The sequence below is a fragment of the Pezoporus wallicus genome, unplaced genomic scaffold, assembly GCF_028554395.1.
Source record: "Pezoporus wallicus isolate ANWC-B61680 ecotype Strahan unplaced genomic scaffold, APGP_CSIRO_Pwel_v1 contig_6658, whole genome shotgun sequence".
NCBI classification, from domain to species: Eukaryota; Metazoa; Chordata; class Aves; order Psittaciformes; family Psittacidae; genus Pezoporus; species Pezoporus wallicus.
This window is the reverse complement of record NW_026642312.1, coordinates 4,935,188-4,951,917: the sequence shown is the minus strand read 5'-3', so window position 1 is coordinate 4,951,917 and position 16,730 is coordinate 4,935,188. Positions and strand designations below refer to the sequence as shown.

Here is a 16,730-nt window from a genome sequence, read left to right as displayed (position 1 = left end):
TGCAAATACAACCTTTTCTGAACTCCCATAAAAGAGCAACCAGAAACTGCTCCCTCAAAATAGATGCCATACCTAATAATTTTCTTATTCATTCTAATGAATCAATACATTTAGCCACAGTCCTGTAAATAAGGGCTAATTACTTTTGTTGCAGCATACTGTTTTATAAAAAAAAAACAAAAAAAAAATGAAACTTTGAAATCTTTTTGATATTGACAAAGTTTTTAACCATGCGACACAGAAGCATTTAAATTGAAAGCGAGAAATAGAAGGGAGACAATAAAAAGAGCAGTGTAAGGGACAAAAGGGAGAAAAACAAACTATGACACATACAGCACCATTTTGCTTGGATTGTTTCCTAATGAAGAAGTTTTTTAAACTTGAAAAGTTGTCAAAATAATTGGTTGTTCTCTAGATTGCTCTATTTTTAATTTACTATTATAGATTTGTTTTAGTTCAGAACTTCTGTGAATGCTTTTCTTGACTTTCCTTTCTGAATCACTAAAATTGGTTTCAGGGATTTCAGCCTGCCTAAAGCCAGCAGCACTATGCCAGCTTTAAGCAACATAAAATGTGCAGGAATTGATATATCCCTTCATTTTGAGTTAGAAGTCAGTGCAGTGAAAGATTAATATGTGTTTCTGAAGTACTGAAGTATATTTTTGGTATGAGCTGTAGCTGTTAAATCCCAGTACATCAGAATCCCCCAGCAGAATGATGACTTGGCAAAGGTTTAGGAAATGAAGTCTGTTGACACAGCAGATTAATGCAGTTGTTTGCTTACTACCAGTCTCTCTTCAAGTAATATTATATCTATTTAATGTTTAATGAAATTAGATTACACTTTAATACTGTCAGAGTTATTCTCGTCTGTAATATTTCTATTTTAATAACAAGATGGATAGGTAAGTGAATGTGAGGGGGATGAAGAGCGAATTTTCCCTTTACTACTGCCTATCTGCTACAAAGAATGGGATTTTTACTTTGAGTAACAAAGACAGCGGCGCATTCATTTGTATTCAATCCAATCTATATGCCTACCTTTCCACTGAATCAACTTTGTGCATTTTAGAAGACAGTTTTTGTAAGAATGTTGTAATGGATTGTAACTACAAAAGTTACATAGAGTACATCTCATACAGCATAGGTTGGATCCATCCTGCTTTACACCATGAGGTGTAAATTGCTTACTGCCTGTAGTTATATTAGAGTAGTTAAATGCTTTCCTTCTAGAGCAGTTAAATGCAGTACTTTCCATTTGGCAGCAGAAAGTACAATGACATCTATTAACACAGTGCTTAGTAAAAATGTAATTTAGCCCAATCAATTTGCACATTGTACTGGCATATGATAAACAGAGGATAACTTAGGTTGGAAGGTACACCAGAAGGTTTCAATAACCTTCTGCTCAAAGGACAGATAGTTATAACATAGACTGGGTTGCTGTCTGGTCTTGAAATCCTCCCTGGGAAATGCTGCTTGACATCCACTACTTGACTGTCCACAGAGTGAAAAAGTTTGTCTTTATATCCAGCCTGAAACTCTCTGCCTGTTGTCTGTCGGTCGCCACGCACTATTGTGAAAAGTCTGGGTCTGTTCTCCATGTAAACTCCATGTAGGTATTTGTAGACTGCTACTAGGCCCCCCCTGAAGCCATCAATCATGTGCCAACAGAAGTGTGCTCCAAAGAGGTGCGCTCCTTGATTTTCCCAGGGACTGGATGCAGACCTCCCTTGTTGTTCTTCAGATCTCAGAATCACAGAAGCACAGAATTGTTAAAATTGGAAAATACCTTTAAGATCATAGAGTCCAAGTGTTAACTTAACACTGCTAAGTCCACCACTAAACCACATCCCTAAGCACCACATCTACATGTCTTTTAATTTCCTCCAGGGATGGTGACTTCACCACTTCCCTGGGCAGCCTGTTCCAGTGCTTTACAGCCCTTTCAGTGAAGAATTTTTTTCCTAATACCTAATTTAAACCTCCCCTGGTGCAACTTGAAGCCATCTCCTCTCATCCTACCACTTGTTACTTGGAAGAAGAGACCAACCCCCACATCACTATAACCTCCTTTCTGTAGAGAGTGATAAGGTCTCCCCTGAGCCTCTTTTTTCTCTAGGCTAAACAGCCTCAGTTCCTTCAGTCGATTTTCATAAGACTTGTGCTCCAAACCCTTCACCAGCTTTGTTGTCCTTCTCTGGACCGGCTCCAGCAACTCAGTGCCTCTCTTGCAGTGAGGGGCTCAGAACTGAGCACAGGATTAGAGATGCTTCACCACTGGCTTCACCAGTGCCAAGTACAGGGGGATGATCACTGCCCTGGCCCTGCTGGCTACACTATTTCTGATACAGGCCAGGATGCTGTTGGCTGCTTTGGCTGCCTGGGCACACTACTGGCTCATGTTCACATGGCTATCGACCAACACCTCCATGTCCTTTTCTGCCAGGTAGCTTTTATTTCTTTAGCTTGTTTTGAAGAGGGAGCATTGCAGCCAAATTTTAACTCCAAATTTAATTTGATACAATTTTTAATAATGCAAGTAAATTAAATTAGAAAACATACAAGAATTAAAACCTTTCCTGGTCTGATAGTTACTGTAACGCCATTCTTTCACCTCTCCCAAACATACAAAAGCCGTATGGTAGTAGGAGCTTGGGATAGATGACATTGTATGTGGGAGTAAGGCTGAATACTGGAGGAATTCAAACTTTTAAACTTGGGCTGCTTCCAAAGTTACTGTTTATTTTCAAAGCTAAGGCTGCTGCCTTCTAGTTTCTGTTGTTTACAGAAATGGTGTTTTCTCAGTAATCTTTTACCACATGCAGTTTAGGATCAAACTCAATAACAGCTCCACAGCTTCTACACAATATCTACCAAAAAGGTAATTTTTCTGAAAGGTGAATATTAATATTTCTTGAAAAATAAATCTTAGTACTTTTGCTCAACTGGGAGGGTTGGGGGGGGTGGGGTAGGAAACAGGGCAGAAGGAATCCTAACAAAATCCACTGTGATTGAGTGAAACAGAAGTGAAATATAATTAGCTATGTCAAGAAAACTTCAAGAATGCAATAATGTTACCTGTTTTTTTTTATCATATGGCTTCTCACAGTTATAAAACATACACTATCTAATTACATAAAAGCATGTGCTGGAGTCAGACTAAGGATCCAGCTAAGGTAGTATCCTGCTTCCATGAATGACCAAAAGGTCAGAGGTACAGAGAAGAAAGTGGAAGGCAAGCATACATCATAAGGACTATAGGAGCATACCTTTATAGCAGCAAGAAAGATTCAAAAGAACCTACAATCCTTATTGAACACAACTTATTAATGCATCATGAAATGTAAAGTTTTAGATCCTCACTGAAGATAAAAGGAAACACAGCAAGGGAAACTGAAAATTGAAGACAATATGAATTATGAAAAATTACAAATTCACTACATGTCCTTGTAATTCAGTTTCTGTCGTGAGATCTCTACAATAAAAACAGCATTTAGTATTGACTTGATTTCATTTACAATGCTAAGGTTTACCAGCCAATGGGTTGTTTGGACTGGGATGGTCAAATCCAAGCACAGTTTTAATCCATTAAAAGCTTTTATATTACTACCTATCTTCCAATGAGCACAAGAAGAAAGCTAGAAGGATAATAAGCAAAGTAATACCATCTCACCTGAATGCACCAAATTTCTACAAAATTTCTTCAGACTTAAAAGAAGCAATCTTCTCTGCAAAATGGAATAATGCTTTTAAGGGAAAATGAAATCTTATATTGAGCCACGATGCAAATTTTATCTAGGCACTTGATAAATGATAAGCTGTAGAATATATAATTTCATTCGTAAATAATTTTATTAATTAAAAGTATTGTTCCAGTTTCTACTGAATCAATAGTAATTTTAAAATTTACTTTGCTGATTGCAAAATCAAATAAATAGGATTAGAATTTTTTTCCCCTCTTGTTGATCAACAGATTCTTTCCTTAAATTTACCTTATTTGGTGCCTACTCATCGTGAGACAGACTGTGCATTATGGTTTCAGATGGGTAAACAAATCATGCTTTGATGAACTATTCTCTTCTTATATACATAGGACTACATACCTGAGAACTACCCCAAGTTTTATGCCATGGGACTCTAAGCATTTTAGGCCAACTATGTATTTCAGACACAGCTGGGACATCCTTGTTCTGCAAAAACAGTTCTCTGACACCCCTGCTTTTTTTAAGATGCTTGAAATTTTGATCCAAGAAGGCAGTATTTCTAACCAAGGTAATTTTAGGTGGAGGATTATTTTTCTTTCATTGCTAAGCTCATACATAAATGGGCAAATAATAAGGCAGGGTGTGAAACCGCATAATGAATGACTTACTTAAAAATGAGATGAAAAGGAAAGGAATAAAATTTATGTAAACAGAAAAGTCAGAAAGAGCAACAGCAATAGTAGTAGTTGCTATTTTTAAAGTTACTTGTATTTCAGAGGATCCTAAACCATCTTATCTTGGGTGAGATTGTACCCTGAGCTAAATAAAGAACAAAAGATAGAGAAACTTCTGAAGTCCCATTTGTAGAATTTCCAACTATTCATTCCCTCAAAAGCACGTAGGCTTCATATCTTCAAAGGAGAATAGGAAACAGACACCAAAAATTGAGTTCACAGTATAACATAAACAAAGAGATTGTGAACTGCTGAATTCATCTACTCGGAGAAGGTAGAAGACAAGTGAATGCTATCAAAGAGGAAAAGCTGTTGTTCAAGGTACATTATACATATTTCATAACCGATTCACAGAACATTAAAACTCATAGACCTCATAAACTTTTGCAGCTTTTACAGCAAGTCAGAGTTCATACCTGTGGCAAGATAGATGATATGGAAAAGCATGTCCTTGCCCTGCACGACATCCACAACCACATGGGAAAACCTGCTGTTGTCTTCCATGAAGTAAGGAATTGGAATAACTGGTTGAACGACCTCATGCATTAAAAAGAATTTTTGAGCATCTTGAAGATTCCTCTCTGTCAGATTTACATACAGCCCCTGGTCCATGGTGCCACACTGTAAACACAAAAAATTAAGTTACTATATGCATCAGTGATAACAACAGATTTACTCTCTGATTTACAGCACAGGAAAAATAAAACACAAGAATATATTTTGGTGCTGACCAGACTGTCTACACAGTGACTGAGGAAGCTCAGCTTTCCTGAGGCAGTACTGTGGAGGCTCCCTAACTCTAAACACCCTGGAAGGGCACCAGACTGACCACCACAAGTGATATTTTGCTACATCACTGTTCCCAGGGCAGGAAGGAGAAGAACTACCATCCAACAAAAGACAGAATCTTCTGACTTGTTTGCTTTATAATTTACACAGTCACAGTGATAAAGACAGGAAAGCATTCATTAACTACATGCAAATTTCAACCATGAATAAAGAAAGCGAAATAAGAGGCAGTTAGATTTAGCACCTTTGCATTTAGGTCTTTAACTATCTAAGGACACAAAAGAGAAAGCTGCTTAGTGGATATAAATATCTAAACATCCACATGTTTACTCACACATAATTGCATTAGAGAAGTAAAGCAGTACTTCACAGCATTTATCAAATATGTCAGTGATGTGAAAGGCATACCTAAATCATACTTTTTTATTCTCCATCATAAATTAAGCCATGAATTACGGCATGAACAAAATTATAGTATGCAAAACCCTACCAGTTATTTTGTCATTATTGCCATGTTTTCAATCTGAAATTATGTGGTCAGTTCAAATCCACACATGTTAAGAAAAACTCAGATAAATAATTCCATAATGAGAGACAGTATGATAAGAGAAAGCAGTTGAGCAACTGTCAGGAAACAATTACTTGCTCTGTGTGCACTCTGCATGTCAGGCCAGTGAAAAAAATAAACCACTCCAAAAAAGAATTTTCCTGAATCTATCAATCAGGAAAGATTCCAGCTGGAGCACTCATAGTACACTGAAATACACATGGTCCTTGGTCTTACAGTGGAAACTGTCCTGTCTAAAGAGAAAAGCAACAATCTCTGGAGAAAAACAGCGTTCCTCAAAACCTGGACTCCAGTAGTAGTCTAATCTGGAAAATATTTCATTATTATAATCCAGTCTTGGAAATGCAATGTCTGATGTAATTGTTACTACGTAGCAGTAGTCTTCATTCAAATCACATGCTTTTGCTATTGCTGAGTAAGTGAAGGATAAATCTACTTCTGAGACTACACAACAGAACTTCTGATAATTTATCATGAGGACTCTACAAAAGAAACGTCCATGTCCTCCTTTCTGGGAAGGAAACCAGACACTCAGCCAATGAATATATCCCATCTACATGAAGTATGTACCCTAAAGCATCATCAAGTCACAAAAAAAATGGTCACGCCTAGCTCTCAGCATTAGACTAGCTTCTGGTATACATCACTGCTACAGTTATGGAGCCAGAAATCTAACAGGAATTTCAACAGAATAAAAGATGGCACCTGCAAAAGAACAGAAGTTTGACATTACTAATGATACCTACAGATCAGCTAATGTCAACTGGCTTCAATACTGTGTTGTAAAAGGCTGTGTTACAGCTTCTAACACTAATGCTGGCCTGCTGATAAAACTGCTGTCACTGTTTTTGTAAAAAAAAGTAGCAGCCGTATTAAAATTTACCAAACTATCCTAGCAAGAAATTTCTTCAACTGCTAAGCCTTGACTGGAATTTAGAGATCAGCACCACCAGCACAGCAGAGACTTAAACCATTTTTACACAGCCGTCAGGCTGTCATCTTTGTTTGTATGCACCATCTGTATGGGGTGATCTCACAATAACTATCAAAACATTAATACAAGGTTTGTAGGGAGGGATTAATAATTTTTATTGGACTTACTTTCCTAGTCAGAAAGATAAGATTTTTACATACAAGCCTTTCTTCAGGCTTTCTCCTTCAAAGATTTAGCCTCACTTAGACCCTCTTGGTATCACTATTTTGATGATACAAATATGTAAAAAGCTATGTACAAATACAACCCACTTCTGCAATATGGCTTACTTAAATGGAGTCTTGTCTCTTGGGGCTAATGCCAAACATACTGTTTTTTGGAAAGGTAACATGGCTCTGGCCTATAACTCAGAGCAAATTCAGTGTCTTATTTTCCTTCATATGCATAAATCAGGAAGTAATTAAAACTACCTACAATCCCCAGTGGGTGATTGTGTTTCATTCTTGCAGAGATCTCATGACTCTTAGAAGATAGGGAAGGCTGTTATTAGGAGTAGCACTGAACTTGTAAAATTTCATTAAGGGAGGGTGAAAGGTGGATAAAGGCAAACACAATGTATCTTGGTGAACAGCTATTGTTGTTAATTACTAAATTAATGCTGTTTTCTCTTCCATTTCCCTTGCTAGAATCACACTTACTAAAGTTTTCCTAGGAGTGGTTAATATGAAGAAGAAAACAATGCCTATGTGTTTACCTAAAATACCCTTTTCTTTATGTAGAAAGATCCACTAATTAGTTTTATGCTGTCAGTCAACTGCAAATTATTACACCCTCTGAGGGCGACAAGTTCAAATGAGGGGCACCCCACATCACAAATTCTTTTAATCAGACTATTCAACAAGTGTGGGGCACCTTACACAGGAAAATCCTGACTGTCCCTCGTTTACCCCTTTCCCCTCTTTATCTTTTCTGTCAGTGTCCCCTTTTCAGGTTCAACTAGCACAAGTGCAGTGTAAAAGAGAATACCAGTTGGATCATACTTAGGCTAGGAATTAACGTTACCTTGACAAATAACTGTAGTGTTTAGTGTTTCATTTTGAGAGAAAACTGAAATCAAGCCCTTTTTCTCCTACCCTTCAAAGTGCATCTGCTTTTCAACACAAATTATTTTGTGGAAGGATAAAGTAAAGTATGTTGAAATAAGGGGACCACTTAAGCCTTTTTTGTTTGGGTTTTTTTTCAGTATATTTTTTTTTAAGATTGTAAGCTGTAACATACTGCAAAACTGGATTTACTAACTATAAAACATACAACACTTTCAGAAAAACATCATGTAAACTATTGTCCTTCTCCCATGTATCTGTACCTGAAAATTAGGGTTAGGATTGGGATATGGAAGCCAAGCAGAGCGAGAGTTTTCTTGGTATTTGAAGGGTCCGTTAAAGGCCTGAGTTATGGCACTCAGATTGAAAACACAAACTGCTGATGCTGCTATGCTGTTCCTGCAAAAGAAACATAAACATTAACCTAAGTAAGAACATTAAGAAGTTGATTTGCTGATAAAAAATTAAACCCACAGTAACTCTCCAATCCTCCATGTAATTAACAAAGCAGATGTGATCAACCAGGAGATGATCTCTCAATATAGCAATAAATGATGTGATGATTTTAGGCACCAACATTGGATTTAAAATTTCTGTAAGCCTCGCCAAGCAGCTGGTATGCAAGAAATGCAGACCTTCCTACTTTCTGCTGCTACTCTAATACCACAGGGCTATACTTCCACACATAAACACACGAATTAAGAACATCTTTCTTCTAGTTACAGAGTTCAGGATGAGATTATTCCCAGGGCTCATTAGCACTTCTTCTATACAACCAATGGCAGCATGACAGAAGTAAGGATTTTCCATGTATGGTATGTCTCTAGACTCTAGGGAATCCCTGGGTAAGACACCTCCACAAAAATCCTCACTTTGAAGAGATATTGTACAGCATTAAGAATGCAAGGTCCAGAAACCCATCAAGAGAAAATAACTTGGACTGCAGAATTCCCAAGATAGAGGAATAAATAGAAACAAACAGCAGCAAGGCAAAATACACAATTTCCTGTTCTTGTCTTGGAAACGTAATATACACGACAATAAAGTAGTTCTGCACATTGTAAAGAATATAATCCAGTGACTATGAGAGCTCATATTCATGTTCTGAATGCCTGAATGCATTGTTCTTTTCCACAGTTTGAGATAAAGGGATCGATAAGTAAGGTAACAGTTTCACAAGTTTCCATTGCAAGTAAAACTGCTGACAATTGATCCACACAACATTCTTTTTTCCTTTTACACCCACCCGCCCCCCTTCTTTTTTCTTTTTTCTTTTTAATTTTGCCTGTAATTTACACAAGGGTGATGAAAGGCTACTATAGAAACTCTAAAATGTTGGAAAGAAAAGCAAACCCTAGGGGATCAAATCTATCAAGATTTCTAGCTCCAAAAAAGAAGCTAGGATACATGGATTTAATAGCAGGACAAAAGAACTATTTGCTTTCTTACATTTATCAGTCTTATTTCAAAGAAACCCCAAAATTTGAAGTTTCATGCCAACAATTTCTTTAGAATCAATTATCATTTGATTTGATATTTTCTTGCCTACATCAACTATCACTAAAAGTGGATCACTAATATTATTAACCATACCAATGTCATCTTTACTTTCTTGAAGTCCTTAAAGGACATTAGACTCATGCTTATAGATTTTCAGATAGTCTGAAAGAAAAAAAATTCAGCTTCATTATGAAGCAGAGGATATAGTGGGCTTAATAGTCAATGACACATAAAGACTGCAGGTTTTGCTATTACTCAGACTTTATTGACAGAAATGCTTCAGCTTTTTCCCCACAGGTATATTCAAGTATATTTACAGTACATTAAAAAAGCATTAGGATACAATAAAATCACTGCAGTTCTGAAGACATTGATATTGAAGAATGCTGAATGTGGTTCAATAATATCTGATGCTGTTACACCAACAGAAAGAAATATGTTGTTCCCCCTCATGGGTAACCCTGTTTCTGTGAAGAACCATTAGGTGCAGAGCTGAAGGTGGATCATACGGGTTGTGTGGTATCTGTGAGCAGTATTCAGCATGGGGAAGTAATCCTAACTCTACAACATTGCAACAATGTCCAAAAAATTTAGTTACAATATTTGACTGCATGAACACGTATAATTTAATGAAACTATCAAAAAACCTAAACCCAAACAGTTGTGATGAATTCTGGTTTGAATGGTCCATCTCATTCGGACAAGACAGAACACTGAGCTATAGGGGAAGAAGGAATTAGCAGCAAGGTTTCAAATACTGACTACTTTCATGCGGCAAAGATAATCTTACGTTAGCAAATCCATTTTCAGAAGAGCAGGGTGTGCTGATGACAGCCCTGATATTGTTGCTCAACCTCAGAAACTGGAATTTGTATCACAGGAAACGCCGTAATTCCCCAGATTGTCAGGTCAGCCCTTCTGAGAGAAGAGCATTGTTTCCCTTCCATGGGCAAAGCCCTGTGGATTTTCTGGAGCAAAATTCCTCTGGTTAGGCTTTCAGTGGCAGGACTTTGTCAAAGCCATTATCCGATATCACAACTCATGAACTGCCACAGCCTGATTCACGCAGCCTCTCACTAGTCATGCTCACAGTATAAGTTGTCAGCACGGGGATGAGCCCAGGTCTGCAAGATGCCTAGATGTGTTAATAAAGGATGGCACCAAGAGCATGGAAACTAGCTCAAGCTCAAATTTATGCTTATTGTAACACACAGGCTGCTCTCATGGAGCAACATACGAACTCCAGTTATAAAGTGTAAAGTAACAAAGGACATTTCTGAGATGAATGTCTTTTTTTTCTTAAGAGTTAAGCAAGTCTTGATATCAAGCTCAGAATCTAGGGAACTTTTATTATGTTCATCAAATGTCTTAATATTTTACCCCCCCAAAATATAATACTTAATATTTTACCAAATTGTTACTTTTAAGACCATACTGTACATTTTTTAATTTTACTCTATTGATATAACAGGTTAAGTTGAAAATTAGATTAAATTCTTGGTTTGACCCTCAGACTCGCAGGAGTATATGTTAGGACTATAAGAGCACTTCCTGTGTTCTTTTGGGTAAGGTCATCCTGAAATGGTCAAATTATATCATGTCAAATTCATGATTATGTCACATTATAAAATATTTACTTAATAAAGAAATAATGTATTTATGTACTACAGTAGTGTGCAAAATAAAAAATAATGTCTTTTTTAAGGATGCATGAAAAATATGACTGAATAGTCTTAAACACAACTGGCTCCCAGCTGTAGGGAAATATTAAGAATTCTTCCTTCTTTCATACACCTTCAACAATTCATGTGGCAAGCATCTAGAACTGACACTTGTTCACAAGAGGACACTGCAAAACAGTAGTTTGGAAAGCTGAGCAAAACAGTAATTTTAATTTATGTTTACCCAGCACACGCAGAATAGAGCAGCTCAGAACTTTAGTTTTTACTGTCATGAACAGCAAGAAAATAAAACATAACATGGAATTTACTTACACATTAGTGGTAAAAATCCCATAAATCAAGTCCAATTCTGGCAGAAAGAAAGTGCTCTGTAGTTCATTATAGTAAAATGGAATTTCTCCAGGGCGAGAGCAGTTCAGCCGAGCTTTCATGAAGGTAGTCCAGGTATCCTCCAGCACGAACTTGCCACCGATATCATTTTTGCACACCCGAGCAGCACGAGAAAACACTGTTTTCCCACAATCATGTTCCACTGCATTCTCCCGGAAGAAAAAGTAGGTAAAGTTCCCAATGTCATAAGATGACACAAAATTTGGCTCTGAAAATGACAGAAAAAAAAATTATTTATTACCTTCTTGCAATACATGCACCCATATTAACATGGAAGTTGGATGCATCTTCAAGCACTAAATTTAGAAAAACACACCTTTTATTATCCTTGCAGGGAACTAGCCCCATGACATAGCTGAGTAGGCAAGCTCAGGTCTTATGAGGATTATGAGCTACATGAACATGGCTAGACAGACTTCCTGCTCTAGGTGTCTATAGCACATGACTGTGCTGGGCAGCCCTAGCCCAGCTCAAAGTATTCTACCATCACAAGCATCACTGAGTTTATCTGTTAACTGTGTTTCTGTTTTGTCACCATGCCAAAGCTCCAGATTAGTGGTTATGGATGGTAACTGAGTGTGACTAAGAATGTGCTCAGAGGCTGTAATGAAAAGAAAGAGCATTTGATGGTAAGATAACCACATTTCAGCCCTATATTGCTTAAAGGTTTTGACAGCATTACAGTATTATTTCTTTTTTTCATTTTTCTTTTTTTAAAAATGATTAAAAACTGATCAAAGAAACTGATTGTGATGCAGGAGGAATTAGAGAATATATTAAAAAAAAAATCTTGAAAACAGTTGGTAATATTTTTTTAAAAGAACAATAGGGAAACAATACCAAAGACAATAAACATGTGGCCCATTTCCCTTAAAGATTACTAAAACTGAAGAAAGCTCATGACCTTAAGAGAGACTGACAACTTTCTTAAGCAACTTGACAACTCTCTTAAAGAAAAGACAAATTTGATATACATATTTGTGAAGAGCCAGCCTTGTGTAAGGAACCTCAGAAACAAGCAATTATAGAACCTGCGAAACAAGCAGTTCTGGTGTCCTCAACATAAGAAGGACATGGACCTGTTTGAACAAGTCCAGAGGAGGGCCACGAGGATGATCAGGGGACTGGAGCACCTCCCATATGAAGACAGGCTGAAAAAATTGGGGTTGTTCAGTCTGGACAAGAGAAGCTGTGTGGAGACCACATAGCTTCTTGTTGGAGGCCCACTGATCTAAAATGGTCTAGGATCTCACTGCAGAGCCAGAAACACAACTGAAAGCTCTCAAAGTGAGAGAATAATGAACTACAAATAAAACCTTCACAAACTTTGAGAATAAAAATCAAATGAAATGTATTCATAATGTTCTCAGGGTTCTTGAAAAATCCCTTGCAATCTTTCAAGAGACAATATTTTTAAGTTGCACAGATAATCATAAAAACATGCATAAATAAAAACTAGTACTCATATTTCATGGATATAAAACTGAGGAACAGTATATACATCTGCAAATAACTATGCATAAACTTTATTGATTATGAACTGATGAAAATGTGACCTGATGTTGAAATTTGTGAAAACTATTTTCATTTGCATGAAATGCAATAATTTCAGAGCTACCTCAGGGTATTCTGTGGATATGGAAGGATTATCATGTCAGAGTTAACTTTTTTTTTCATTTTCTCTTTGGAAAAAGTGAAGTGGATCACTTCAGAGTTTCAAAGGAAAAAAGAGATTCTTGTCTAGGAAAAATTAGTTCATATGTTTTCAAATATTGTGCTGTAAGCTGTTTGTTATTTGTTGACATGGAGGCCTCCCATGAACATTTTTTGATGCAGCAAATGAAGTGACCCTCTTGTTTCCTGCTGAATTTTCAAATAGTTCTGGAAAGGTAAATGCATTTCATTTGTGAATTACTAGATCACCACAACAAGTGCAGGGATTTGGGTATTTGACAGGATACAGCCAGCATGGAACAACATGAGAATGTCAACCTGTAAAAATGTCAGTTTTAAAGTATTGTATCTGACCTTTATAGGATTTTATATATTCAATTTATGGACGTATCAGACTGACTAGACTTTCCTAACTTAAATGGAACAAATGGAATCAGGAAAGCAAGCAAATAAGCTTGCCAATGTGACACAACGAAGATCTCCAGTGTACAACGCAGTTACACAAGTCCATGAACTGAAAGCAGCCAGCGGCTAGTTACTGCTGCCTCTGGGCAAATACACTGTAGCATGCAATTTCTGAAGTTTGCTTACTCAGCACAAAGCCTGGGAATGTCTATGTCTTCCTTCATAAAGCAGCATGACTGTCCTGTAAGGATGTTTCCCCACAGACTCTTCTACGTTAAATCAAAATAGATGACTGAACCATATGAAGCCGAGACAGCGCTTCTATCTGAAATAATCTAATTGCATGTAGGTTTGCCTCCAGCCTGTAGAAATTTTTCAGAGAGCACAGTCTCTATTGTTACTGAGAAGGCACTTACTAGGAAGAGACAACACTTCCCATTTGGATTATTCTCCTTTTGCACCCACCCAGGGAACTTGGAGATCAAAGAGACCGAACCCATAACCACTGACTTACCAGTGCTTACTGCTTCTTATAGAGACTGGCTGCAGCTCTGCCACACAGCAGGTGATAACACTGCGCTCCGGAGAATGGCATCAAGGCAACTACATGGTAGTTACCCTGGGAGGTGGCATAAGGACAGACTGGGCTATCTGGGAGTTTAAAGCTTACTGTGAATGGGATGGGGCACTCTGGAGGGCACAAGGAGCCAAATGGTGCAGTCCCACCTGTACTGCCTCTTGATAATGGTATAAAACAAACTTCTCCCCAAGTTGCACCCAGCTTTTCACTGAGAAAGTAGTAGCTGGAGTGGTCCAAAACAAGGCTAGGAAGCGAGCCAACAATTAAGCAATACAGATGACCAAGGATGTTGTGTGTAAGCTTGTTTCCTAGACCTTTTTTATTTAGTGGTGTAGATGTAGTCTGAGTTGGTAAAAGGATGACAGGAACTGGACAGGAACTTTCTCTAGGAAGAATAATGGAAACAGAAGCCTGAGCTTTCATAGAACATCTGAGAGAGCCCTGGCTTCACTTCCTGAACTTTGGAGCAAGAAAGTTTTCCTGTGCTATTTATAAAACTCCACATACTCTGAAGTAGACTAATATGACTTAATTTACCTAGTTAGTAGGTATATATAGTATATATCTATATATATCTATATATATATAGATAGTATCTATATAGTATTACTATATAGAGTGAACTAAATGACAGGGAGTAATCTATCTGTTTTTCTGGAGGTAAGAGCAATTTACCTTGAGAATTATATGGTCTACTCTGAGCAAAAAAGAGCTGGGATTTCCAGTGAGCATCCCTGTGAGAAGTGACTACTCACGTCTCAAGTGCAATGGATTCAGAGACCCAGGCAAAAGTTAAATTAACCCCAGAAATGTGAAAAGAAAGCTAGAATTACAAGTTGGTAAGATCTACACACAAATGTGATTACATACATACACAAAATAATACACATATACTGATATAGGCATGCATGAAGTTTTGAAAATCTTCAATAAAATACTGAAGTCCAGATACTTGTGTAATGCTGAACAACTCCTGTCTGAAGCTTGTTCATTAACATGACTGGATCAATGAACCACACCCTTGTACCGTCTGCCTCTAAAGACCCATTCCTTCTGTTTGTATTCAGCCAAATACTTAATGGCATTAAATTCTAGGAAGATGCCTTTGATTCTTTTAATAAGGCTCAACCTCCAGCTAGAAATGCTCTCCAAAAGGGAAGCTTAAAATCATGGAAAGAATTTAAGCTCCAAATGCAGTGGTCCACTTTTTCTTTCACCTTACTGACATAATGAATAAGTCCATTTCTTATTTGCATTTTGCAATCCCTGTATATTCATTTAGTGTAGCCCTCTGCAGCTGTTGGAAAACAGTATAAAACTTGCATTAAGCTGACCAAGGTATCATTGTTCATGAATGTTTAAGGACAAATCTTAATCATAGAGTGTTAAACATTGTAGAAGTAATATATAACTTGTAGTCATCATAGTTGTATCTATCCTCAGGAGCTGAACTTTAAAATGTTAAACCGTGGTATAAAGCTGGACAAAACAATTCTTTATTAATAGCTATTTTTCCTCTGTGTTTCAGAGTTATCTAGGAGACGTGCTTAAAATGCTAGTCTGACATAACATAGCTGGCTACCAGTTTATTTTGACTACTATTTCTTCTGCAAAGCTTCAGCTCTCCATGATTTCTTTTATTCTTTTCCCTCTGCTAAATTGAAGATTTTATGGGTATAGAAGAGCAAGGACTGCAAAATACACTAAAACTGTGTATGCCAGACATTTTCTTACCAATATTCTCTTATACTGATGATAGATTTTATAATACAATTCAGTATAATCATAAAGGTGGATGCACTCATTATACATTACATTTTAGTGATGTACTCTAATAAATTCTGAAATGTACTTACTTCTTTTCTGAAAAACAGTTTTCAAATGCAGCATTACAAAATTCCTTGGTTTATTGCCTGTTATTCATTTCAAATAAATCTCCTTCATTTTCAAGGTAAAGTGTTCTTTCATGGCACAATTTTTAGCAATTTATTATGTCATTTTGCTTATGCAAATTCACCAGTGACCTACTTAGTGACAGAAACCATTCTCTGTTCTGATCTAATACCTACTCAAGTCCTTGAGAGTCCCATCCAAAGTTCAGTGAATTCTGCATCACATATAGTCACTTGCATACTGATATACTGGGTGAGGAGCAAGAATCAAAAATATAGAGAACCTTAATTTACTCAGATCCTCTAGAGGTTTGGCCTATAGCAATATATCAAAAGATCCAGAAGCTTGGATGGTTACTTAAAACTTTTAATCCAGAGTTCCACATACGAAAGAACAGAAACCCCCGTATTTCTTTAAGCTGATAAGCCAAACAGCAAGTACAGAAAGAAAACTCAATTAGGATGGCTTACCCATTTACCTCCAAACATTCAGACTGCCATTTTTTGGTTTTCTCTGATGTAGTCTTGCAGGGAGGGAGCTGATCAAAGGGCCTTCCCTGCAGACCTGGTCCCTTTTTTTTTTTCTTCTAACGAAAAGAAAACCAGAGTTCACTTTCATAATCATCCTCTTTTCCTTTCACTTTAAGGCTTGGTATGTCTGCTACTGAAATTCTATCTCTGCCTTCGGTATTTCTGTCCTCCTCCTTTCTTTGGTGAATGCTGTTTTTCATGTGTTCCCGTTTCCTAAAATTTAAGATTTTCTCCCTTCCCC

General features: G+C 37.1%; 1 protein-coding gene across 5 annotated transcripts in view; it reads right to left on the bottom strand.

Annotated features, from left to right (window-relative positions):
• The window catches only part of SEMA5A (semaphorin 5A), a 320,019-nt gene that overhangs the window by 112,458 nt on the left and 190,831 nt on the right, over positions 1 to 16,730 (bottom strand). For all 5 annotated transcript variants that reach the window (XM_057428775.1, XM_057428779.1, XM_057428777.1 and 2 more), the window contains 3 exons: positions 11,330 to 11,615; positions 8,099 to 8,234; positions 4,858 to 5,062 (listed from right to left, as the gene is read on the bottom strand). In XM_057428775.1, the coding sequence (XP_057284758.1) occupies positions 4,858 to 5,062; positions 8,099 to 8,234; positions 11,330 to 11,615 (627 nt within the window). The remainder of the gene's footprint in view (positions 1 to 4,857; positions 5,063 to 8,098; positions 8,235 to 11,329; positions 11,616 to 16,730) is intronic.